Source organism: Pseudopodoces humilis, chromosome 4 (genome assembly GCF_049639895.1).
Source record: "Pseudopodoces humilis isolate 2021_Gansu_Grassland_sample_001 chromosome 4, ASM4963989v1, whole genome shotgun sequence".
NCBI classification, from domain to species: Eukaryota; Metazoa; Chordata; class Aves; order Passeriformes; family Paridae; genus Pseudopodoces; species Pseudopodoces humilis.
In genome coordinates, this window is record NC_142203.1 from 279,353 (window position 1) to 305,682 (window position 26,330).

Below are 26,330 nucleotides of genomic sequence, written 5' to 3' on the forward strand. Positions count from 1 at the left end.
CGTGGATGCATCATGACCTCAAAAGACTCCTCTCTGCCCAGCAAACACACTTGCATGCCAGCTTTTTGGTTTGAAATCAGCATAGACACTGTGAACCCAGAGATGTCCAGTGACAAGGGCCAAAGACTGTGCCCAAATAGTGGTGCCTAGGCGTGCCACCATGGACATTCCCTCCAACAGCTCTGCAGTGATGGGCAGGAGTTCTCCTGGAAGGCACCTGCACAGAATAAGGCAGGAGCAATGAAGCCAGGTTTAAGCTAATTGGACATTGTTAATCACACAATTCCTTTTGTGTTTGTGCTCCAGAAGGGAGAAGTGAAGGAAGAGGTGGTGGGATGTGTGGTGGCCCTGTAGCTAATGTTGTATCTGTCCTAACAACCGCTGGCACAGTTGTGACACTGTGACAACTCCAGCTGTCACACAGGCAGCTCAGCTTGGGCTGTTTCTGGTAGTTTTCCCCCTGCACTGGCTGCACAGTGTGTGTTACCCTTCCTTACTGCAAGCCTTGCAGGAGACACCTGGGGCCTGGCCCTGTCCCCAGCCAGCTGCCCCTGAAGGCCCTTCAGATCAGCCACAGCTTCACAAATGCCCAGGGGAACAGTGACCAAGCTCTTCAGGGTGCTGCAGGGGGGAGGCTTCATATGCCATGGGTTGTGACATACCAGAGGCAAGTGGGTTTGTCCAGGTGTCTCTGTCCAAGTTGTTGTTCCACCTGGGGGTGCAGACAACAAAGCCCCTGGGGCTTGTCAGTCCTGAACATCCACGGAATGGTATCAGGAGAGAGAAGAACCTGAGAGCTCACTTTGCCGTCCTGAGCTCCCAGCATCACTCTTCTGGTCTACCCATCGTTGGAGCAAGAAGAGCAGCCTCTGCTGGTATCTTCTTCCCATACACAAGCACTGCAAAGACCACCAAGAAGAAACGCAGTGCTGGGAGCTGGTTCTGGAGTTGAATGGATTTGGGCATAGGGTTTACATCACCAGTAGAGTATGTTTCACTCCCCAGGTGCTGCCTGATCCAGTCTTCTGGCAGAGCCCACCCTCAGCCCCCACATCAGCACTGCTCTGATTTCTGCCAGCTCCTGGCAGAGCTGCTGGCACCAGGGCTGGCAGGGCTGGGCAGGGTCTGGCCTCCCACACTGACAGCTCCTGGCCTAGCCAGGGCCCAGTGCCAGGCTGAGGGCTGCTGTGGGGTTCAGGAAACAGAACAGGGGCTCACCTTGCTGCAGAAGCAACTATGGGCTAAGCTGGAAAACTAGTTGGGCTGGATTTAATTAGAAAATCTCATGCACCAAAGAAAGATAATCTAGACTACAAAAAGTAGACCTACACTTACCAGGAGTGTGACCTTTGGCATTCATTCCTGCAGACGGACTGATGATATTGCCCCAGATTTGTGAAAAAACAGGGTAAAATCTCTGCTGATGTTCCTCCCAAAGTGAGATCAATGTGAACAATTGTAAATCCCTGGAAGAGAGGCAGTTAAAGAGCTCGGTGAATCCCTTGAGGATGAGAAACAAAGCTGAGACACAGGCAGAGTGACCTCGGGGCTGGCAGCCCAGACCCTCTCCGAGCAAGACATACACAGCAAGGGGAAGAGGGGAGAATCGAGTGGAGGGGTTTTCTGCACTGGGACCATGCAGACACCTCGAGTACTGCTGAGGGAGGAGGGAACAATGGGCAGTGCCATGGAAGCAGAGGGCTTGCTCTGGCTCTGTGTCACCTCCACGGTCCCGTTCCACCCCACTCCTCCTGCCCAGGCCACACTGGGGTCAGGGGAAGGCACTCAGGGAGGAGCCACACAGGGTGTAAAGGGCTGGAAACTTTTTGGGCCCAGGCTGCATGGCCTGCCTGAGTTGTCCAAGAGATTGAGAACACTAACTATACCTTCTTGGAGAGAAGAAATTTGACAGAGGGAGCTGCTCAGTGCAGCAGGCAGAGCATGACTCAGCATTTGGAGCATTTTGGGCCAAGGCTAAGTCAGTCTGAAGCAGAAATCTCTTCCATAGGCACCCAGCAGGAACAGTCCATTTCTCACCAAAGACTGAGAAGTGCCACATGTCTCAGGTTGTCTGTGCACACCTCTCCACACCTCACATCAGGGAGCTGTGCTCCAGGGCATCCTGGAGAATTTGTTCTGCGAGCACTTAAAATTTCGTCGTCTGAGACAGAAAACTTGTAGGAAAAGCAATGTTAGAAAATACCAAAATATTGGTTGTAAAATAACCAGACAGGAATATCCTACAGCTGTGTTTGCTAGTGAGGGTATTTACCAGCCTAAAGTCATCACTTCTTCCCATTGCCTCAAACCTTCCCAGTAACTGGAGAGACAGGCACCATGTCTCCAGCTGGCACAGACTGACTCTGCTCCAGATCTGTGCTAATACCCTTGTTTACATATGACCTGACACACTCTTAATGCTAACAAGTAAATAAAAGCCTGTGGCTCGATTTACTATGCAATTACACTTGCAAAATAAGAAGGAAAAATAAGCTTGTATTAAGCACTGATACACACATTTTATTCAAGCACAAGTGGCACATGACAATGTGGATTTGCCCTTTGAGATGTCAGAGTTTAATGAAGTAGGAGAAATCCTGCAGAGAGTAGCACAGGACTTAGATTTCTCCTTATGAGGATTAACTTCATGCCCCTGTTTAGAAAAACAAACATTTTCTGCAGTAAGTGGAAGTTGTCTTCCAACTCAGGATAGCCTTTTACCATCACTGCCAGATTACTTTGTCCTCTGCTGGCCTGTTCCTGACAATGCACATATTTGTAGTTGGATCCACAACCCCTTGGGTCACAAGGCCCCAGGGTCCTGGAAGTGACAGATCTCTGCATGCATAAGGTCCAGACCATTGTTTTTTTGCAGAAAAAATAATACATGCTCATGTCTATGTCTTTTTCTGGTGAAGGAGACCTGCAGCCTTGTGGAGTGCACTGCAGGGTAGCCCGTGGTTGAATAGTGGATCGCTGTCTCTCATGCTTACAGTGAAAGGCTGTCCTGCCTGTTGTTTCCTGGACAAAATGTGCAACACAGTGACTGTGCCACAGCCCTGGGGCATTGCCTAAGCATCACTGGAATTATTTGGCTTTGGTTCATTTCCCAGCAGAGACTTACTTATAGACTTTGTATGAGACTGCCTTTAGCAGCAGAACAGAGGTACTGCATGCAGATCATCCTTCTCTGCTCTTGATGCTCTCTGGGACAGCTACCCAAAAAGGCACAGTACCTGCTCAAAGGACTCTGTAGCTGGGTGCAGCCCAGTGAGCCCTGCAGACCTGATGGAAGTTGTCCAGCTGGAAAACTGGTTGCTGCATTACCCAGTCAGACTGATGTTCAGGCCAGAAGCTGAGCAGAGGAAGAGAAATACTCATTCTGAGGGAAAAAGTGACTTTCTTGGGACAACTCCTCTTTATTCTTCCACAAGACTTCTCTTGGAAGCCCCTGCTCAAGCCTTAATTTCAGAAATTTAGGGTTCAGAATTTCCTACAGAAAGTGAAAACTGTTCCATCACCTTCCAAATGAACAGGTGAGCTATGGAAGGTGATATGCACCTGGGAGTGGTGAACATCCCGCAGTGAAAGCGCTTGTCTGTCAGCACAAGAGACCACAGCAGACTTTCCACTGACTGCAACAGGTTTTGTGTGGTGACTTCAGACAATGTCAGAGCCCATGAACTAAAGCCCCTGCAGTGGCCATGTGGCTAGCCCTTGCAGCAGTTGCATGCACTGTCACCAGCCATTTGGTTGCACCTGACTGGAGCTGGTGGCTTGTACACCACAAGCTTCTGGTAGGGTGGAAAGCAAGGCAGGGAGGAGGAGCAAGCAAGGACTAATGACACAGTTGCACAACTCACTGTTTAGGGAAATACAGCTAAAAATAGTCCGTGGGCTGGTTTGGGGTTTACATCAAGAGAAATTAGACTTTTGGCCTCTCTCCTGGTTTGACTGCAAACTAGAGATCTGGGGTGCTGCATGTTGCCCTGCTGATGCTTGTGAACTCTTGCCACACTTGCAGGCATGGTGAGCAGAGAGCCAGGATACACCTCCACAAGCCTGAAGGATTGTTTGGACAAACTCAGAACTCCAGCAGAAAGGTCTATCATGCAGAAGCCAATATCCTCCTGCTCCAACCTTCTACCTACCAGAGAATGGGAACACAGGACAATTCAGGTGCAAGGACCTCAAGAACTCTCTAAATAATCCTCTGCTCACAGAGGGGACAGCTACGGGACCAGATCAGCATGCTCTGCACTTTACTCATCCTGTTGTTGGGAGCTCCCCACCATGGGCTCTCCACCATACTGGTCTCACGTAGCACCAATACTTGCTGCTTCTGCAGTGCAAACCCTTGAGACCAGCTGAGAGCAGAGGGTGGAGCAGCTGATTTACCTTCAGGCAGGTGACTTTCCTCCTCTTCCTTTTGTATTTGTGATCAAACCAACAAAATCAAGCAATCTGGAGTCCTGGGTGGATCCTCTGTCATGCCCTTCTTCTTTCTCCATGTACATTATGTTTAGGCATAATCACCCTCCCATAAGGCACTGCCATTCTTACATTTTAATTAACACAGAATAACAAACTTGTAAACTCTGAGCAGATTTGATTTGGAACATGTTGATGCATTTGGCACCAGAAAGTGGGTCACTGATTATATTCCCTCTATGCATCTGGTACCTGTTTTTCCCTTTCTGCTGCCATGCCAGGAACACAGGTGCTAAAAATTGAACACTATTGCTCTGGATTTATATGTCTATACTACATTCAGTACACAACGTCTTAAACTTATCTTTCACCTTCTGATAGTGCTACTAAGCAGGATTATTACTTTTTAAGGTTGTGCCTTTTTCCAATAACCCCCCAAAAGGAATGAAGTCTTCCAAACAGATCCATGCATAAGTGAAAGGATGAAATAGAGAATTTAATCATAATGCTTGTGCATGGCTTTCAGACTGACATCTGTATGTTAAGAATATGTAAAAGTACCAATTTCATGCTCTGACAGCTTATTTCGCATTGATGGGGGATAATGGGGAAAATGCCATGGGAATGCCAAATGTCAAAGCATTACATAATGCAAAGCATTCACACATTGTCTCTTGGGCCATCACCGGTGCCTCCTTAAGGGAAATTTTCCAGCAAAAGAGAGAAACAGAGACTGGGCCCTGCCAAAAAGAAAATCGAGATCATGAAGTCAAAGCTAAGAACTATTGGCAGTGCAGCATCAAGTCTTCAAGCACAGAGTCTTTTCTGGCTTTGAATTGTCCTTTTGCTTCTGTCAAAGATGAAATACACATAACTTCATTTCAGAAACTGCAGATAAACCCCAAATAGTTTCCCATGGAGGATCTGAACACTCTTACCACCACCACCACCACCACCCTCTTTTAAATAACTTATTTTCAGAAATTGTGGCTGTTCAGAAGGGTAGCTTCTCCCCTTAATTCCAGGACCCTCAGCCCAGGAATGACAGCAGAAGTGTTGTTCTCTAGCAGAGGCTGCCTCAGGAGTGAGAGGAGTGCAGGACAATTACCTCCTCTTCTCATCAGAGGAGTGATGTTACAGGTTTTGCCCTTAAAATGCTGGGGATTCTTATCTAATGGAATTGGGAGAGAGGCAGAACACTGTTGCAATTATTTTGCTCATTTAGTGAGAAAATTAAAGTGATTGAGGCAAGGAAACATTTTTTCTGACAAGGGTCAATATGTTGTAAAATTAATTCTGTCCTCCAGCAACCATGCCAATGGCACTGTCAGTACTTTGATCCAGTGCCTGGGTAGTTACTTGCTCTGCCAGAGAAGACAGGTGGGCACAAAGCACACACTGCTGTGACACCAGTGCACAACATCCCTTGGTGCCTAATCTGTGTCCCTGTCACCCTCTGCAGACACTCCATGCTACTCCCCTACACAGCTCCATCTTTACCCCCTTTTCTCCACCTCCCTCTGTGTTCCAGCTGCCTCCCACTCCCTGTGGCTCTTTCCCAGGTTCCTATATGCCTGTGCCTTTGGCCCTCTGCCCAGTTTCACCTGGCTGTCAGCTTTGGTGGCTTTGACTTCACAGAGCCCTTCCCCTCCCTGAACCCGTGCCCCCCACTCCCCACATGCTCTTCTGGTCCTCCATTGACTCACACAGCTGAAACTGTAATTAACAAGCTTTGAAGCACTGTAGAGCTGGCTCCAAGGAGCTAAATAATTACACTCCCTCCTCTCTCCCGCTGCTCGGTTTGAAGGAGCAAAGTGGAGCACTGGGAGGAGGAGGAGTGGATCAGGTGGGGGGTGGGAATTTAATTAACTTCTGAAGTGCTCCTGTTCCTGCTGCAGATAGCTGAGGATGGTGATGGGCTGTGGCTCCGGAGGTCCAAACACCGTGTGGTGACTGACGTCCCAATAGTCTGTGCCCAGACCCAGTGGCTTTGGGAACTGCACATCACTTGCACACTATGCTGAAGGGAGACACTCTCAGGGCACAGCACCTGAGGTCTGCCACGGTTCCACACTGATGATTTTCAAGCCATTTCACTGTAAAGTCCATTTAAAGTGCCATTCCTGTGACACAAGCAAGGCAGTTTGCTGATGATGAAATGGGAGGCAAGGTGGGAAAATATTATCTGCAGAGGCAAATGTCAGCCACCTCTTCCCTGTCCTGGTTCAGCTGTTCCTCATCTCATGGCCAATCTCTGCCCTGCCTCTCCCTGCCTTCTTACCTAGCATTTCCTGAACTGTTTCAGCCCTCCTGAAGCTGCCATCTCTCCAGTATTGGTTCCATATTAGGCCAGTGCAGAGAGTACTGCCTGCTCCTGCCTGGTAGAACGGAGCAGGTCCATCTTTGAGCTTCAAGGAGGATGACTGAGGTTCATCACCTCAAAGTTTACCTCTTTTACTGGATTGGGACAGAAGAAAAGGGAGTTCATATACTCAGACACACAACACAAAAAAAACCCCATCAGTTGCATCTTCTAGGTGAAAGCAATATGATTGTCAGGAAACAGTCAATGCAGGTCAAAGGAAACTCCCCTGGGCACAGCTGACCAGAAGCAAGTATAGCTCACTTGACTTAACGAGTCCAGGTAAAAATACGTCTTTGGCAAGACTGCAAAATTCGGCTCTTAAAAAGAAGACCTTTGTCCACATAGATTTAATTAACCTCCTTGCATGCCTATATTTTTCAATCACATCCTCAGGCTGCTTCACAACGGAAGAAACATCACCCACTGTTTCCACCATGGCCAAGTGTCCTGAGATTTTCCTCAGCAACACTCTTGGACAGGGTGTCACCTTCCAGCTGTGTATTCTCCCAGAAATGCCAGGTGAAGCTGCATCTCTCATAAGCCTTTTCATCTCATAGCATTGGTGTCTAGCAGAGTTAGAGGTGCAACAGCCCTGACACGGAAACTTTATTCATGTGTAATACTGCTGAGGCATATTCTGGGTGGGTTTTGTATCGTTACCCTCAGAGCTCTTTTGTGCCGTTTCCTTCAGCGTTTAGAAAAACGCTTTGGAAATAATCAAATGGAAAACATAATTTCGGGGTCCTTTCTGATGGCTGCTGGCCCCAGCGTCAGAGCCAGCGAGGGTCCTCTCACGCTGGGAGCCGAGCGGAGGCTGAGGATGCTCCAGCGAGCAGCATGGGGCTGGCAGAAAGGCCGCGCATTCTGGGGTGCCACCTGCCGGCACCTGGACCGCCAACTGACAGGTTACATCCCGGGGAAATGTCCCTCTTCCTCGCTTTTTCTGAGCACGTACAGGTTTTGGTGGAAAGAACGACGGTCTGCACCCGTCTCCTGCAATCTGGAAGGCTTTGTCCCCGAGCATTTGAGGCTGCTGCAAAGCCGCCCGTCCCTGCAGCACGCAGGGTTTTCCCGCAGGCGCCGGCCGGGTTTGCGCCGCTGGGTCGCTGTCCGAGCGCGGGGCAGGCGGCCGCGGAAGGGACGGGCGTGCACGATGGATGCTCGGGTCCCTGCACTGACAGGGCTTCTGCCGGGTCCGAGCAAATGGCAGCGGGTAGCAGACCCCCCGCACCCCTCCCCGCTGCCGAGGGAGCCGGTGCCGGAGGCTCGGCCTCTGGGTCGGGAGAGAATTCCAGCTCCCAGCACATGGTGTCCAGTCAGCAGCAGAGAAAGTTGCTCTCAAGCCTACTGCTCCCTGCAGCCTTGCAGCCCGGTTCTGGAAGATGCCTCCTGCCACCCTGGACAGCTCAGAAAGCTGAGAGCTGTGCAGGAAGAGGAGACATTCTCCAGGAAGCAAGTGAAGCCCCTCAGCTAAGCACAGCCAGGGATGCTGTTCAGCACTCACAATGGGGTGCCAAAGGAGTGATACCACCTCATCTCCTGGCCACATGTGAGCACCAGGACCTCAGGATCCGTGCCAAGCTTCTCTCCCCTCATGAGTGAATCACTGGCTCACCAAAGATAGCATGTTCAGGGGAGGAGGGGAACAGTTTGGGCTGGGCTCAGGTGTGCAGCAGGTGAAGCTTGTCACTCCTTCCAAGAAACTGCTTAGAAGCAAAGGCAGCAGCCAGACTCAACTAGCTTGAGTGACAAAGGGGTGCAAGGGTGAAAGTGCCAGGGCCTGAGGATCAGGCCTGAGTCCTGTGGAATCAAATGCAGGCACGTCTGTCCGCTTCTCTGCAGCAGCAAAGTGCCCTGCAGCAAGGCCAGACTGGAGCTGTGCCACTCCCATCCAGGGTGAATGATGTCCCCTGAGCTGTGGTGGCCCTGGGGCAATGTGGGAGAGAGTCCCTTAGTTCAGATGACTGGCAATGGATGGCTTAGAGGCAGTTGCTGACTTTTTGCTATGATGCCAACCAAAAGAACTTCCTTCCAGGGGCAAATCCAGTAAGAATGGGTTCTTGCAAGTGTAAAATACTACCGTAGTCAGTGGTAAATCCAAATGCTCTAATCTTTCTCCTTCTGTTTCTATAAATAGAGAACTATATTTCCTGGAAATGCTCTGGGGAAATGTACCTGACCTGAGGTCTTTCTCCAAACATGTATTTTACACCATTTCAGTAGCTGCACAGTGGGGCTGGTGGGGCAGGGCCCGGTGACCACTGTCCACCCCACCACCCCAGCCAGGAGAGGACTGTCCCATCTCCAGGCACCTCCCTGGCGAAGGGGACAAGCCAAGGCAGTGGCAGGATGGCAGCCTACAGAGAGGGGTCAGGGTCAGTAATTTGGGAAACTGAGGTCAGACACAGGCAGAGTTCCAGGGGTCCTGACAGTTGCATAATGCTCTGCAGTTCCAGCTCATCTTTTAATCATCTTAACAGCATATGTTTTACAGCAAATAATTATCTGATATACTTGAGTAGGTTTCATAACATCCATTAAGAGCATTTAAAACATTTTTGTTTTGAAAGGTGCCATGATAAGATCAGAGCAAAGGAGGCTAGTACCAGGTGTCACAGCTATGCCAGGTTCCACTTGCTCTCTGTCAGAAGATAAAACCTTCCTATTTGTGAGCTAGTTTTGTTCACTTCTTCCAGACCTAGAGCCAGAAGCATCAGAGAAACACATTATTCTGCCTTTCAAGAGGCAGTTTTGCAGCTCACACATACCTGCCTGTGCTAGCGTTCGCAGAGGCAAATCACAGGTCATAATTACATACCAGTAATGTTGAAAATAGAGTACTAGCACTGCATCAAGGAAACCCCCAAAGTCTGAAAGGCCTGTAAAAAATGAGATGGGAAATGAAAGCTCTGGGCTCACTGGATGTGGCAGCACAGGTGTGTCTGTCTGCACAGGCAGCCCTGACACCCTCAGTACAGTGGGGCAGCATGGAGGGGCAGCTCTGTGGCTACAGGGCAACCAGGCACGCCGCTGTCCCTAAAGCAGCACACACAGCTGGAATCTTACCCAACTCCCTGCATCTTCTCACTCATCCCCGTTTGCCTCTCCAGCCCCTCAGAGGCTCTGCCTGACTCCCTGCTGCTACCTGCTTGTCCTGGGGTGATTGTGATGTTAAATTGTATCCCCATTCATCCACCTAGCCCAGAAATAGGTTTTGTATCCTTAAAATTCCATCTCAGAGTAAAAGTGAGTGGAAAAGAAGCACCGAGTCTGTTATCAGAGACTGTACTTGCTCCCCCCGCATCGGGAGGTTTGACTACAGCACAGACAGACAACCAGACACAGATCGCCTTGGCTTTCCAACTAGCCGGAGCAGAGAGGTCTTCCTGGACTGTTTTCTTTCCCTTTTTCTGAAACGAATCGAACCTGCTCTGGACTGGGGACTCGGGGGAGCACCGGGAGCTTGCACCCGTGGACTACCGGGAGCCCAGCCTGGGCAGCGGCATTTTCCAGCACCAGAGGGACTGATAACAGAGCGAACACCCACAGGAAAGAGACCCTCTGAAGTTTGTCATCTCTTCTGAACGGCGAGAGGTTTTGTAATTTGATGTCGTTCATTTTTGTGCTGGGTAGTGCTGTGCCTGTGAAATGAACAGGTTTTTTCCACTTCTCTCAGAGAAATCTCTTCCCGAACCGGTTGCGGGGTGGGAGAAAAGGGGCCACGTGGGTTTGCTTCCCGGTGGGGGGGGGGGGGGCATTGGAAGTTTTCTCCCAAATTTGCCCTAAACCAGAACAAATACAGTGCTGCAGGTCAGCCTGCCTGTTACACTCACACAAGCAGAAGCACACCACATGCACCCCTTTTGGCAGTATTAAACAAGATGTCTGTTTACATGGGCGACAGCTCCTCTCTGCTGTACAGGGTACATCCTTGTATGTGGAGGTCCTAGAACTTGCCAGAGAAGCTGGAGCCCTGATCAGGGGATCTGTGTGTGCAGCACCTGGAGAGAGGCAGTGTGTCCATGATAAACAGGCACACACACCAGCAAGGGCTATCAGCACCAACTATACCACCGCTTATATATATAAGTGGGGCAGAGCTGTGGGGCCTAGCATCAGAAAGGTGAATCCTGTGGGATTTGTGCGAGCTCTCAGGTGAGACAGTGAGGCTGGGCCTGCTGGGTGCAGGTGAGTCTGTAACGCGCTGCTGGGGACAGCAGGCAGGAACAGCTGCTGCACAGAACAGCCCAGCGAGGAGAGCAGGGCCTGCATCCTGCGTGTAAGCACATGTGTGGACCTGCATGTTCAGCCACAGAGCCTTGTGATGGCCTCAGGGCTGCAGCATCTCTGATATGGAGGTGGACCGATAAAGCTAGGGATGTCCAGCTGGAAAAAAGAAGGCTCTGGGCAGATTTTAAAGCCCTTTCTAACGTCCACGGGGGCTCCAAAAGAACGGGAGAGAGACTTCGGACGGGGGTTGGAGTGACAGAACAAGCGGAAGGGATTCTCACTGGCAGAGGGTAGAATTAGATGGGATATTAGGGAGAAATTCCTCCCCACGTGGCTGGGCAGGCCCTGGCACAGGTGCCCAGAGCAGCTGTGGCTGCCCCTGGATCCCTGGAAATGCCCAAGGCCAGGCTGGACTGGGCTTGAAGCAACCCGGTCTAGTGGCAGCTGTCCCAGTCCATGCCAAGGGGGACTGGATGAACTTTAGGATCCTTTCCCACCCCGTCTCCTCTCGGATTACGCTACCCGCGGTGGCTCTGTCCGCTCCGCACACGAAGACGCGATCCTCTAACAGGACTGTGCTGCCGGGCAGGGCGCAGACCACACTCCTTGGTGGAGAGGCTGGCGAGACTCTGGCAAGCCCTGTCCCCGCGCACCCGATTTTGGGTAAATTCTCCCCAAAGCCGGGCCCCACAGCGTACCCAGGCCGCGGGGGCATGGGCGGGGCTATGGGCGGTGCCCCGGTGGGCGTGGCCTCTGCGCGAGGCGCGGGGCGGGGCCGGAAGCACGTGGCCGGACGGCGGGGCCTGGCCACCGCCACTTCCTGCTCGGCGGGTCCCGGCGCGGCCGGCGCGGTTCGCCGGCACTGAGGGAGTCCTGGCACTGAGCATTGGCACCCGCAGTGGGGGAGCCAGCCAGCCAGCCATCCAGCCAGTACTGATACCAACTGAGTTCCGGTATCGGCTATGAGTGAGTATCTTCCGTGACTATCGGCACCCGGCCCCATCCGGCTCCGGCACCTCCCGGCCCGACCGAAACCTCACCCTCCACGGCGGGCCCCACTCCCCAAGGCCCCGGTTTCCCCCCGCGCCGGGGAGGCTTCTCCACCCCAGTCGCGGCTGCGGAACCGGGATCACCCCGCGGTCCGGCCCCGGTGTCCGTGGTCCTGGCCCAGCCTCCGGCTGCGGCGTGGCCCGGTCCCTCCGGCAGCCCCGGCAACGAGCCGCGGTCCCCAGCGGCCCTGCAGTTCCGGGGGAGGGCTCTGCGTGTGGCCGGACCCGCGCTCCGCGAGCTCCCTCGTCCGCCGCCGGTGCTCGGGTTGTGCATCCCTTTCCCCCGGAATGTCCCTCCCCTTCCCCGGGATCTTCATTCCTGATTTGTTCCCACTCGCCAAACCACATCCAGCCCTAGGACCCAAGGAAAAGCATGTTACTCTTAAACATGATTCGGAAAATGCCTGTGGAAAGAAAAAAAATCTTCTGAAAGGCTTGAAGTAAACGTGAAATATTTTGTTATTTTTCAAGGTTCGGGTGTGGAAAAGATATTCCCGTGATCTCTTGAAGGTATAGCTGCCACTAGAAAAATGCTGACCTGTTCTCCAAGGCTTTATTTCTCTCCTTGCACTTCATTTAAACAAAGTCCAGAACAGTTGTGTCTCCTCCAACAGCAAATGGGACAAGGATAGGGTTTGCATCTCAGTATTTAGCCAAAAATCACTGTTAGATCGTGGAAAATGAGGACAGAAGCTGCTCCCAACCCATCTCCTGACACTTTTCCATGTTCCTCTGCAAGGCCTTCCCCAGTTCAGATGGGGCAGCCACAGGTGACTGATGGCTGCAGTCTCACCTGGGCAGCAAATGAGGGTTGTGCCTTTCTCAGCTGCTCTGAGAGAACCACGTGGCTGCTCCTGTGAGGCACAGCCAGGCTGCAATCACGCTGGGTACAGAAACAGAGCAGGGGAAGAAAAACAGTCACCTGACACTGGCTTCTGTTAATAAATATATCTTTGGGTAGGTCTTTATAAATACATTTAGGTACATTTTCCTGCCTTCCCAGAAGTGATTTTTATTTCAGTCATGAGCTTCAAAATGATCATTTTCTCATGGAATCCAGGCAGTGCAGGGTGCGAAAGCAGCTACAGCAGCTGAAGTGATAGGTTTTATTCACATGCTCTGGAACATTTAAGTTCTTTGTCAGTTTCATACTGTCTGTGCCTTTGCAGTGTCTCAGCAGTCTGAAGCACCAGGCAGTTTATGTATCACAAATATAACTAAATTTAAAGCTGACAAAAATTCTGGCTTCTCCTGTCCCAGTATCTGACCCTCTGTTCTGATACACAGTATGGTAATTTTCTTGAAAGAGCTTTCTTTTTCCTTTTGTTGTTGCTGTCATTAACAGCCTGACAGTAGGGTTGTATTTTGTCTTCCAAGGCAGTAGAGAGCATGTTTGCTTCTCTATTCTCAGTGCAGCAGTTATCAAAAAGAGTTAGATCTGACTAGAGATCAAGATGAGAATGAGATAAATAAGGAAATATTTTGAATGCACTGATGATTTCTGATGGGAACAGTGACTTTTTTGTTTGAAAAGTCACATGCAATGGAAGAAGTAGTCTCTGTGTTTTAGTTTTCATTTGAACTTTTAAAGAAGTCTTAGTGTTTGAATTTAAACATGATGAGCTCTTGGAGCTGTTAGAACTTGAGAAAGCAAGAACAGCAGAAGTGCTGGAGTTAAGCAGTGGAAAGGAGGGGTTGACAGGGAGAGTCAAGGTAAGTGAACAGGAATGACATGGGAAGGACTGTCCTGAGCTTCTTACTTCACAGTCCCTTCTGCAGATGAGTGGGACCTGAGCATCCCAAACCCTCTTTGGGATTTTGGCTGAGGTGTTCTAATTAACTTGTTTGTTTTTTCTTGTTTGCTGGCCTTGCTCTTCCTCCCTGCTTCGAGTTGCCAGTGGCACCTCCCTTTTGACTGCGTGGTGCTGCTGCCATTCCTGTGGCTGCATCACATGTGGGATGTCAGGTTTCTAATGGGCCAGGTGGAAAATGCTGGCAAGCGGTGTTTGAAAATTATACCTGTCACTGCCAGCTGTAGCCGTTTGCAGTTGTGTTTGGAAATAGGTAGAAGGAACTCAGATGTCTGTGATTTTTAAATTTTAACATTGTAGCCGTTTACTTGAACTGTTCTTACTTAGGGGCTGCCTGAGAGGCAGTCAGGTGCTTTTGAGGAAGGTTGTGCTCTGGGTTCAGGTAGGAATGGGATTCCTCTCGGTAAAGGAATGGGGTTCAACTGCTGCCAGAGGTTTGAAGTTTGGGTTTATTTTTTTTAAAGTCAGGTAATCTAGTTCCAAAGTAAGATGTGTCAGTGTGTTGTTGCTCCCTGCAGCCTGTCAAATCAGGTAGTCTTTGCAGGACTAATATTTTTAATGTGTTCTTCACACTCGGGTGTGAGGAGTGTCTTTACAATAGTCCAGCTGGAAGCAAGATGTGTGTGGCACTTAAGAGGTGAGCACCAACTGAGAGAGCAGTGACCCTAGGGGTCTTTTCCAGCTGAAACCCTTCTGTGAATCTATGGAAAAGAATGTTTGCCCATAGTCTAAGCTTTTCACTGGCAAAAGGAAATCTGAAGTCACAGTCAGGTCTTTCTCTGAGTTACTTGTGTGAACTCAGTGAGAGACTGCTTCAGCCTGACAATCTGAAAAGCTGCACAGCTTAGTTGAGCTCCTTTTCCCTTTCCTTGAGGCTGTGTTTGTGTCTGCTTTGATGTCAGATACCTGACTTGGCTGATTCTCTTTCCTGAAGAGGAAAAGCAAGGCTGTGGACTGAGTGTAAGAATGGTGACCAGCAAGTTTTCAAATCATGTTGTGGTGCTGATGTTGGATGTTTCTTATTTCCAGTGGCCTGGCATACATGCTGAGCAAGAGGAAGAGCCCTTCGTTATCCCAGTCAGTGTGGACCTGAGAGGAGGAAGAGCTGCTGTTTGACCTTCTGAGAAGGATGGATCAAAGTGAGTGTAGTCTTGCTGCTTGTTTGTGTCTTGCTTGCCTGCACTGTGAAGTGTCCATGAGTCAGCTCCCTGGAGAGAGAGACATCAGTGTTGTTCAGCTGCAAGTTTTAGCAGTGGTCACTGCTTACTGTGTGTGACTGCATCCACTGGCTGACAGAAGTGGAGGAAGGAGTACTTGGATTCAGTTGGCTTTTGAAGTATCACTGAAAACACAGCATCCTCAGGAGGATTTGTTACGTTCCTACATTACTGAAGGTCTCTTATCACACCTCATAATCACATGTTAATATTGTGAATGTGCTTGATTGGAGCTCTGTTCTCGCTATGTGGATAGGAACAGGCTGCAGCCTGTTTGAAACAGGGACCCCATGTAAAGTTGAAAAAATGTTGAAGTTTGGGGCCTGCATTTGGTCTGTCAGTTTTCCTAACTATGGCCATTCAGGTGCCATTGTTTTACTTTTTCTTCCTTTCTACAACATCGTAAGCTAGGTGGTGGTGTAAAGTAGGTTTATTGTGTCTACTACCACCTTGTTCTTTCATATATTTAGCATATTAGGTGTTATGTTTGTGTTTACTTAGGAACCTGGGTGAGAGAGGAGAGCCTTCATAATGGGAACCTTTGGGTTCTTTAAATACCATCATCACACAAGTTACCTCTGTACAAAGTTCACAAATCTGAATTTTTTTTGTTTGTGTGACTAAGTGGATTTAAACAGTCTCATGAAACTCTACTTCCCCAGCCATCTACTTCTTCCATCTGGCAGTTTTCATGTCTGAAGAAATTGGGTGACTTCCATGGGAGTAACTGTAATGCAGAAATACAGACAGACTTTCAGAGGAAGTGTTCCATTTCCTATACTCCATGCATCATGTGGTCATGAGCACAAAAGTAGTCTCTCAAGGAAGCAAGGGTGACTTCAGAACATCCTTGTATTACCTGTCTTGCAAGGGAGCAGGCTATGAGCTCTGAGCACACTCACCCTTGGGATCACAGGATAGCTGAGTTGGGAATGAGCCTCTGGCAATTTCAGCCCTGGCTTACAGCAGAGTGACCTTGAGCCGCTTGCTCAGGGCTGGGCCTAGCTGAGGTCTGAAGGTCCTCAAGAATGGAGGCTCCAAAGCCTTTCAGGCACACAGACTTACATTTAAGTGGAATTTCCTGTATTTTGTTATTGTGTGTCCATTCTCTTTCAAGTTCTTTCTGGGCAGTACTGTGGTGATTCTGTCTTGTTTACTCCTCCTGCCCCAGGTGTTTGTGAGCTTGGATAAATCCTTCTGAGCTTTCTCTTCCGGTGCAGTAGCAATCCCAGCTTGACCTTCTACAACAGATATTCTAATCCCTCAATGGTTTTATTGGCTCTTTGCTGCATTCACTCCAGTACTTGAGAGCTGCCAATGTGCAGCATTCTGGGTGTGGGTGTGGAGAACTCGTAAATGCCACTTTCAGAGTAATTGCGCTGAAGTAGTAGTTATGGTGAATACAAATGCATCCTTAAGTAGCTTTTGCTGTTCCACATTTGAGCACAGGTAGCTGTTAAATCTGATCAGTTTAATGTTCTGTGTACAGAACTCTATAACTCACATCAGCAATTTCAAGAAGATCAAAGGTATCATTTGGAGGCTTATTCTGGACATATGACCATTCTAATGTATCCATTTGATTTTTTGTAGGCTCAGGCTCTTCACTTTCCAGAATGTTTACTGGGTATGGTGATCCTGAGAATACTGAAGTGTATGAGGATGAACTTTATCCTGAGGAGTCATCCAGTGAGCGGAGTGTTGATAGTGAGGTGGAGTTTCACCTCTATAGCCAGATCCACTATTCCCATGATCTTGGAGAAAACAGTACAGTGGAAATGGATGAAGAAGCTGATGTTGGAGAAGTCATGGGTCAAAGTTCAGGTCTCACTGAGAAACAGGAGGAAGATGAGAAGCTCACTGAAGATGGTACTCAGCTTTCAGATGAGCCTGAGGTCATTGTCCTGTCTGATACACCAGATGAAGATAGCATCTACAAAAGCAAGGCAAAGAGGTCAAGATGCTCTTCAGCTAAAGGTAAAACACGCATCCACCCAGTATCTTCCACACCAAATCACACCAAAGCTGCCAGACGTAAAGCCCCGTGTCCCCCTGAGTCTGGTGTGGGCACACCAAGGCAGAGAAACAGCACTAGTGGGAGGCCCACCCCAGTCCGTTCTGCTGGACCTCAAGCCATCCAGGAAGTGTTGGTGATAGACAACAGCTCGGAGGAGGAGGAGAGCTTGATCTCTGACACTGATAACGTCGAAAGCTGGATGCTCCTGGGAGCTGGTGCTGATGACACGGATGGAGATATCATGTTGAACCTCGAGGGCTATGCCACCCCTGTCAGCGAAGGTTAGTGCTTTTTATTGCCTTGTTGGTTCTTGTGTGGAGACAACAATTGGTCTGCGATGACACTGATGTCAGTACTTGAAAGATGAATACAGAGAGCAAGCGAGTGTATGGCAATGGTTGCAAAGCTGTGGTAAATTAAATGGTCGTATTTATACCACTTCAATACCTTTATTTCAGCAGCATGGCATGTGGAAGGGAAAACAGCATTTTTCCTGGTAGAAGTAACATCAGAGTGATGGGAACTGTGAGCTTTTCAACCTTGTCATATATTTTATATTTCCAAGAGTGTATAAGAAGTTGCTGTATACCAGCCCAAAGACCTTTCAACTCAGGCCAGGGATGAGCTGTAACAGGAAGGAGGCAAGAGGTGGAGGGGAGATCTGAGCATTTCCCCTGCCTGAATTCAGCAGGTGACTGCCTCCTTAACGCTCTTGACAGTTTGGGCGGTTCATCTGAAGTTGACTGACTCTTCTCGTGTGGATTCTGCACTGAATTCAGAGAGGTTTCTCCCCAGCCACTAAAATCTGACATTTTGGTGTTTTGAGAAACATTCTTCCACATAGCGGCAAAGAAGGTCCATAAATGTGGTGGTCAGTGCAAGAGAGTTTAGGCAAGCCTTTGTAATAACCATTGTGTGTAATATACACTGTGTCACCAGCAACTGCTAACTGCTGGATGATCAGCCAGGATCTTTTCTTGCTCACTGGCTTCCTGGAGCACAAAGGCCTTTACTGGGAACAGCATCCCTCCTGCCAGGTTGAGGGAAACTATGATCCAGACAAATGCTGGAGAAAGAAATAAAAAGAGAGAAGTTTATAAATAAAGTAAAATAGACAGTACTTTGAAAGGAGCTAGAAAACTATGTATGACATAGCTTTATTTAGTGCATATGTAAGTGAGGAGGTTTGCATGAAATGGATCATTCTGTGACACCAATCTGCAGACTGACATCAGTGGAGTTTCTTTGTCAGAGTGTCCATAAACAGTGCTGCTGTTCACATGCTGCTGCTGCACTGTGTGAGGGAAGAGCTGAGGAATAGGCTTCACCTTTTTTGGTAAATCACATATTTCAGGACCTTAAATGTTTGATAACCTTCTTCTGAAATTGTGTGTGTTTTTACATAGCTTAGCAGAGTTTGTAGCTACAAGACTTTAACATAAAGCACCCTGTCACTGCATCAGAGGCCCTAATAAGCACACCATGTTTAAAATGCATGTCATTTTTTCCTCCTTATAAAACATCTTAAAAGTTTCTGAGAATTGCCTTGCAGGTGTGCCAGTGCTGACTGAGGGGGCTGTTAAAAATCAAATGGTACTTTGGTGCCAGGGGGCAGTTTTTGCTAAGTTATGTCATGGTTTTGTGACAAATACTGTTACATTTCTGGTTCATAGTGAATGTGCTGGAAATAAGCAAGCCACATACAGAGCAGTCAGCTCTGCTGTCTGGGGTAGAATTTCCCTGGACTGTATGAATGGGTCACACTGTTCAGAGATAAAGTTGTTTAGTAGAGTGCAGGCAGTAGTTTTTGAGATATTTTAGTGGAAAGTCATAGACAGTCATACAAGGTCATAAATATACCTGCTCTTCTCCTGCTCTGGTTTTGTTCTCAGCAGTAGGCCAGAACCCTCTCCAAACCCCTCCAGATTCTGGTGGATGGAATTCAAGTAGCTGTGGTGTACAAATGTTTGGTTCAGCTGCTTCTTTTCCAATACACACTGTGATCCCCATGCAAAGACATAGGTTTAGGATAAATTGTGTTGTAGGTATCTGTGTGTCACGAAAAACCAAAACAGCAACAAAATAGTTGTAGGGAAGAGAAGCCATAAATGTTCCCAAGGTACAGTAACTGTAATTTGTTTACTGAACTTGTATCTCTCATCCTAGAGACAATAATATGTAACTTGTCTAAGGGGATGTGTCCTTGCAGGCGGTTGGAACAAGGTGATCTTTAAGGCCTCTTGGAACCCAAACCGTTCTGGGATTTTGCAATTCTATAAATTATTCTGCTGGAACATGAATATAGAAACTTTAGGTTCAAAGACATGTATGTTAAAAATATGTATATTGGCAAATTATCCTCTCAGAGACATTCTCTGCTTATTCATTTAAAATATTTTGAGACATGCACAATTCTGTTTTCAGGGTTTCTAGAGAATGTGATAGGTGTTTTGGCAACAGCACTGTATATAAATTAAAATTTTAGGGCCTGCAGTATCAGTAGGGATAGTTATAGTGTATAAGAATTCAGGAAGCCTTGCCTTTCCCTTTTCTCCTGCAACTGCCTCTGTCTGTGCATTGGACAGACCTCCCATGACAGTGTTGTGATGTGTCTGGTGTCCAGTTTGCTTCCCATGGAAAAGGGAACTGAAACGTGACCAGTCCTCTGCCTGTGAGTGCAGCCGGTTGTGTCAGTCATTTGATGAGTCTGTTTTCACATCTGAGTCCCTGAATAGAGATGCTCAGTCAGTTTCTGAGCCAGAAACATCTCCTTAAGGAAAGGAATTCAGTATATCTCCTTATTCTGTTCACTCCCCTGCACCTCACTTGCCCGACCTGCTCTTGTCTAACAACCTTACTATTTTAATACTCCCTGTAAACAAATAATGCTGTCCTGATACCTCTGGTGCACAGAGAGTCTTTCCCCTGTGCAGATCTCCAGCTCCAGGTACCAGCATCTGTTGTGAGGGCAAGACATGTTGCTTGGCTGTAGGACATGAGCTCTGGGTGCCAGTGGCAGATCAAGGTTCGCCTTTTGGTCCTCAGCTGCCATCCTGCAGGTTTATGGTCCATGAGTACCAGTGTTCCATACACAGATGGGAGTCCTCCCTCCCCTCTCTGCCCTGATTCCCTATGGTTTTAGGTGCTCTTCAGTTTTTGGTTTTGCTTGTCTATAACACCACACTAAACCACAGCATATTTTTGCCTGTATTTCTGGGTTTCCCTAACCAAGGGCAGCACCAGGTGTGGACCTGTGTGTTCCACCTATTGCTGGTGGTTTTCCTGGCATGCCTGTCAGAAAACTGCCTGCTGATGCTGCTGGTTGCTGTGCTTACACAGGGTCCTACCTTCTTCACAGGGTGTTTCAAAAATGGGTAATTCAGCAAATCTAGCTCTTTGGCATAATCTACACTCTTTTTGGTTTTTTTTTTAAAGTTTAAAAGTCCATAATAAAGTGTGCAGAAAGAATCATTACAAACTGTGCCATGCACTAATGCTTAGAATTCATTTTCAGTGTCAGAGTTTCCACGTCTTTGGAGGAGCGTTCTCCCCTCCCACCCCTTCTCTCCGCTTTGCAGTAAGAGTTTATATGATAAGAACGTTAATCTCCTGTAGTTGGAAGTCTTTCATCCATTTCTTCATTAAAACCTTCCTTTTAACATATTTCTTCTCCCATGAATAGCTGCAATCCTAATCTCTCTCTCTTTTTTTTTTTTTTTTTGGAAAGACAGCTTTCAGAGCTGCAGCATTGATGTCCGGCCACTAAGGGGTACAAAAAGCAATTTATCTTCTCTCTGTTATATCTTTTGCCTGCCTGGCCCCTTTCTTGTAGACTGGGTGTGAGTATGATTGCACTCTGAGCTTGGCAAGTTTGTGTGTGGCTGTTTCTGACTCCAAAGAACATTTGTAAAATGAAAACAAGAAAAAAAGAAGTGTGTTTGAACATTTAGTGAATGAAAACATAACAATATGCCTAAAATGGAAAGGAAAATTAATTTGAAAGCATTTAATTTTTGCCTCTTCCCTAAAAAATAATGTATAAAGGAGTCTTCTATTTGGTAGCAGCAACTGCAGCTTGTGGAGTCAGAAAGGAAATAGCAGTCTCTGATAAATTGATTTATTGTTTTATCTCTATCCAAAAGGAAATGCCCTTTGTGAACTATCAGTGTTTGAAATGTCTTTGTCTAGACATTGAACTTAAATTTATCTTGGATGTGTGGCACTGCAGAAGCTACTCAAAAATCTGACCACATCTTCATTTCTTTTCTCTGTGTTCTATTATTCAAATCCCTCAGTTTATTTCTAAATGGTGAACAGGAGTACGCTTATTTCTAAAATAACAAAATACAATGACTTGTGCTATGCTTCTTTTCCCTGGCAGCTGCTTTTGAATGTGACCTTTGCACGATGCAGTATATTTTTTGTTCTGGAGTCCTGAGATTTGTAGCAACAACTTATTTTTTCCCACAAAAATTACTGCCATAAATTTTTCATTTTGCTGGGCCAGAGAAGTGCTCTGTAAAGAGTCACATTTCCCTCTGCTTATTGGATACTCAAGTTATGGAATCGCTGAGTTCAATCTTGAAGTTGCTTTCAGAAGTAAAAAGACTTGTAGATGAAATTTTCTTTAACAATCAAAGTGTTATGTTATTAATACCTAGACGTATTACCATTAATATGTAGAGGTGTGTGCTGTGTTTCTTAGAAGCAGCAGGTGTCCCTGGTGTGATCCATGTGCCAGCTTCAGTGTCACCAAAAGCCCAAAGCAGGGATTGATGCCCTGGCAGCTCGTCTGGCTGGGCAGGCTCTGCCCTGGAGGCCGCACGCGCTGGCTGTGGCCGTGTCCCCACGCGAGGGGTGGCCTCAGCCACCCGTGACACCGTCTGGAGCATCTCCTCCAGCGAGGGCAGCAGGAGCCTCTCAGGCCAGCTGGTGGAACGGCTCACAGGAAAGTTGTCTTGCTCTAAGATGAGTGTTTTTTCAGAAGCAGCGTGTGCTGGGAGCCGTGTTGGTGTGGGCTGGTCAGCCGTGTTCATGGGGGCCAGGCTGGGCATGGAGGGGCTTCCAGAGGAGCTGTGGTCCTTGGTGTCCTGGCCAGGCTGTGCCTGTCCCAGGAAGCACAGAGCTGCTGCTCCCGGTGTCCCTGCCCAGCACAGCCCGGCCGTGGGGCTGGGGCTGCGCTCCCCTTGGAGCGATGGACAGTGCTGGGTGACACCACTGCATGGGGCTGCAGTCCAGGTCTCACCAGTTTCTGCATGTGCTGCCAGACCGCTTCGTGGGCCTGTTTCCCCAGCACCCTGCTGAGCACTGTCATTTGGGGGGGGTTTTCCTGTGATTTGGGGGGTTTTCTTCTCATTTGTGTTTGCTGGAGCCCTGCTGTCATGGAAATGTGGTAGGAGTGGTTTGTGCATGAATTCCTGCAGCAGAACACACCTCGGAGCGGGAGCCTGCAGTGGGAATCTACCTACCCCTTGGAAGATACAACACATGCATATGGATATTTTGATTAAAGAAAAAAATCTTAATCTTCTTCACTGTGTAATGTGGATACACTCAAATCTCTTGACTATTTAAGGAAAAAAATTAATAAAACTAATAAAGTTCCTTTGCAAATCCAAAGAGATCGAGGCTAAGCACATCCTGCAACCTGAGCAGTCCCTTGTATCTGTGCAGATTCCGTCACTGTTATGGACCTGGCTCTCATTTAAATTTCCTCTGGCTTGGGATTGCTGACTAGGTTTTCTGCAAGAGTGCCCATGCTTACATGGTCATATATTCTGTGTGACTTTTTTTCACTTTTCCCACCTTTTTTTTCACTGTTCTGGTGATAGTTATAAGGGGATTTCCCCCCCCGCCTCTTCTGTTTGATCTTTCTTCCTTGTCCCTGTTTCTTTGGGTTTCTTACAGGCAATAACAAACTCTCATACTGCAATTGAATTTTTGAACACTGATGGGAAACTGATGTAATCCTTTCGAAGAAGAAGTTCTAGGTATTTAAGCAATTAAGAGGTGCAGTAGAGGCTATGGTGGATACAAAGGATGCATGGAAAAAGTGAAGTTTGAGGTGAGCAGACAGGTGTAGGTGCCAGTTATAGGGGGACAGAAATCTGATTCTGTACCCTGCAACAACGCAGCAGTGCTGCTGATGGTGAGGCAGGCATGTGTGGTCACTGCTTTCACTTTAAATCAGGAGGAAATGCAGAGGTAGCTCCTCAGGCTGCTGCAGCACTTGTGCACAGTCAACTACACACATGCCTTTTACATAGGCTGGCAAGGCCTGGGGTGATGGCAGTGGTGGTCTTTATATTCTGTTAATGTACATAGTTGGTATTTCCAGAATTCATGCTGGTGAGTGCTGTGTGTCTGCTGTGACTGCATCCCAGCTGGAACAGCCCTATTCCAGCAGCCTTTGCCAGGGGAGAATTGTGACTGCAGGGGACACACTGGTGAGTGTGGGTGCACACTCCAGCTCCTCTGCTGAGGGTCCCCAGTTCCCAACAGCATGACATTTTTTTGTAGTTGTGGAATTTGTGTTTAAGCTGTTTCTTTTTCCCTGGCAATTTTTAGCAGTGGTAAGTTTTCCCACCTGCTAGGCTCAGCCTCTCCCTCTCTGTGGTGGTGTTACTTGACTGCTTTTCCTCTAAAGCTTTTGCCAACGTCTCTGATTTCACATCATATGCAACATTCCCAGCTACCCAGAATATGTCCTGTCAGACAATGATCTTCACTATGAGGAAGGAAGAAAATTAAAGCTCTCTGTCCAGTCTTGGACTTCTGTTGGTGGATGTACATCACCAAGAGTAGCATACCTCCCATGCACTGCTGAGAGCCACGTGCACAGAACCAGCTGCTGAGGTGTTTCTGTCACCAGTTTGGTGTGTTTTGGCACTGGTTTGGTATATTCTGTCATCGGTTTGGTGCTAATTCTGCGTGTTCCTTTGCTGCCTTTGCACAGCCTCAGGTGTGATGTGGTGGTTGGTGTTCCTTTGTTAACACTTTTGAAGTGGAGGTGAGGGGAATGCCCTTAGAGAGCCTGAGGAGGCCCATTGGAGACAGCAGATTCCGGTGACAGTCACAAAAGCACCTCTTTGCCCTAAGTGGGCAGATTTCTCTGCACTTTGCTGTCCTGTCTTGTGCTGAGTGGGTGGTTGTGGTGTGCCTGTCCTTACTCTGAGCCCCTGAGGCACCAGGGACAGCCCAGGCATCCTCAGGACAAATCTTCCATCAACTCCTTTACAACCTCAGCAGCCCGGCAGGGAGGGGGGAGCATGGGGGGAGCTGCTGCCAGATGCTCTTTTCGGCCTCTTTTTGAAACTCTCTGTGCATGGTGAAGCACCAGAGCTGGCTGTACCCTGCTGGAGCAGGGGCAGCGAGGCAGAGGGTGTGTTCCAGCCCGCGCTGACCGTCCCTGCCTCATGCTGCACTGCCCTTCCTGCCCAAAGGTAAGACACCAAGCCTGGAACTGTGTCTTGTGCTTTTAAAACTTTACCTACAAAGCTTGGGGGATCCTTCCTCCCCACTCGAGCTGCGGGGTGGCTCCCCATGAGTGTGTGTGGCGATGTACAGTCACACGTGTGTGCTTGAGTGTGTGTTTGTAGGGGTGTGGGTGGACCTTTGGCACTTCCACCTTATGTTCCTATGGCATATCCTGGCAAAGAAACCTCAAGGGGGGAAAGTTGTCAGTGCTGAACAGAAATTTCACTAGAGTCCCATAATGTGCCCATGAGAGGGGCAGCAGCATTCCCAGCCCTGGGGTCTGTGTCCAGCCAGTGACAGCCCAGCACAAAGCTGTGCTGTCCCCTCAGGCTGGCTCCCCAGGACACAGGCAGAGTTGGCATTCTTTGTACTTTAGGCTGAATGGGTGTGTGCTGAGGGGATGTCTTCACTGGATTTTTAGTTATTATAACTTTGTTTTGGTATAAAAAGAACAGAGAACAGATCCCTCTAAGAAATCCATGTCAGCAGTTGGAGCAGAGGGGCAGTTCCATTACCATTGGTGGTGTGTGTGTTTCTGTGTCTCAACTGGTGGATCTGTGGTGTGTGTTTCTGTAACTGAGATTTTCAAATAGTACGCCTAAGTGTTTAAAACATACCCTTTTGTTAAAAATGAAGCCTAAAAGCCGAGCTTTGGCCACTCACTTGTGATTTTTGTAATAAGGTTTTTGTTTTGTTTTGAGGAGCAGCTTCATGCAGGTGAAACAGTGCCCTTTTTGTTGTCATTTCCTTAAAAATGGAGTGATTTAGTGGTGCCTGAAGGTCACGGTCTTTTGTGTTTTGCTGTGGTTTCTCTTACAGGACGGGGTGAGTGGGCCCCAAAGGCTGCTGCCTCCAGGGGCCATCAGTCCCTGTCACAGCATCTGGAGGCAGCAGGGATCTGGAGGCTGTTGTTTTGGGTCAGAAGGGGCCTTAAAAACCATCCTGTTCCATCTCCCTGCAATGGGCAGCAACACCTTCCACCAGACTGGGTTGCTCAGTAATATATGAATTATATCTTTTGTTGGGCCAGCCTTGTGTTAGTGAAGAAAAATACTAATTTAGCAAAACAACAGCAAAAATACTTTTGAACATACAAATGATGTGTTTTTGAGGGGTCAGTGATGTGATTTTATGTTTTTAAGCACAAATGACATGTTTGTGACGTCTGTCGGTGATGTAATTTATTTTTTTTTTTGCGGCACACACGTGCAGTCTCCAAAGGACAAAAGCTGAAAAACACTTTTCCCTTTTATGGAAATGCACATTTGAAAATAATTTCCCAGTGAACTCAAATAATTAGAAGGAGCACATGGAATTTTAAATTTTAAAGCTTGACTAATCCTGAGTGGCTTTGTGAAGCTTGAAATCTGCAGGAATTTGAAGGAGAAAGCAGGCTCTTTAGGAACTGAATTCTTCACAAAAGAAAATTTTAAACATCCTACTTTATTTTAGTGTTGTAGGAAAGGCTGAAAATTTATTAGGGGTAACTTCATTGAGACTTTAGTCTCATTTAGTTTGGCAAATACCTAGTCTCTTTTCCATCAGTACGTCTTGAGACCGTTTTTCAGTCAATGTTCTTACATTGCCACTCCAGTTTATGTCTTATGTCTTATAGGGAGACTCACTCAAAAAATAGACATAAATGGAAAACATTCCCAAAAGTCCTTGTCAGTGCTTCAGAAAGTGTTCAGATGCAAGAACTTTCAGGTGTTGCTCTTCTATCCCGTAGATGCT

The 26,330-nt window shown here is 48.0% G+C and overlaps 1 protein-coding gene and 1 long non-coding RNA gene across 3 annotated transcripts in view; one reads left to right on the top strand and one right to left on the bottom strand.

Moving 5' to 3' along the window:
* Positions 1–664: 664 nt before the first annotated feature.
* On the bottom strand, positions 665–11,720 carry LOC148184389 (uncharacterized). Its single transcript, XR_015772361.1, has 3 exons — positions 11,549–11,720; positions 1,336–1,466; positions 665–899 (listed from the first exon to the last, which is right to left on the bottom strand). It is a non-coding gene; the product is annotated as an uncharacterized LOC148184389 (long non-coding RNA).
* Positions 11,721–11,853: 133 nt separating this feature from the next.
* The window catches only part of ZCCHC7 (zinc finger CCHC-type containing 7), an 86,096-nt gene continuing 71,619 nt past the window's right edge, over positions 11,854–26,330 (top strand). Inside the window, exons 1-3 of one of the 2 annotated variants that reach the window (XM_005529489.3) lie at positions 11,854–11,992; positions 14,916–15,025; positions 16,697–17,401. In XM_005529489.3, the coding sequence (XP_005529546.2) occupies positions 15,016–15,025; positions 16,697–17,401 (715 nt within the window). In that variant the 5' untranslated portion in view covers positions 11,854–11,992; positions 14,916–15,015. Of the gene's footprint in view, positions 11,993–12,566; positions 12,586–14,915; positions 15,026–16,696; positions 17,402–26,330 lie in introns of those variants that run through there. The other variant, XM_088054672.1, reaches the window with a different exon arrangement.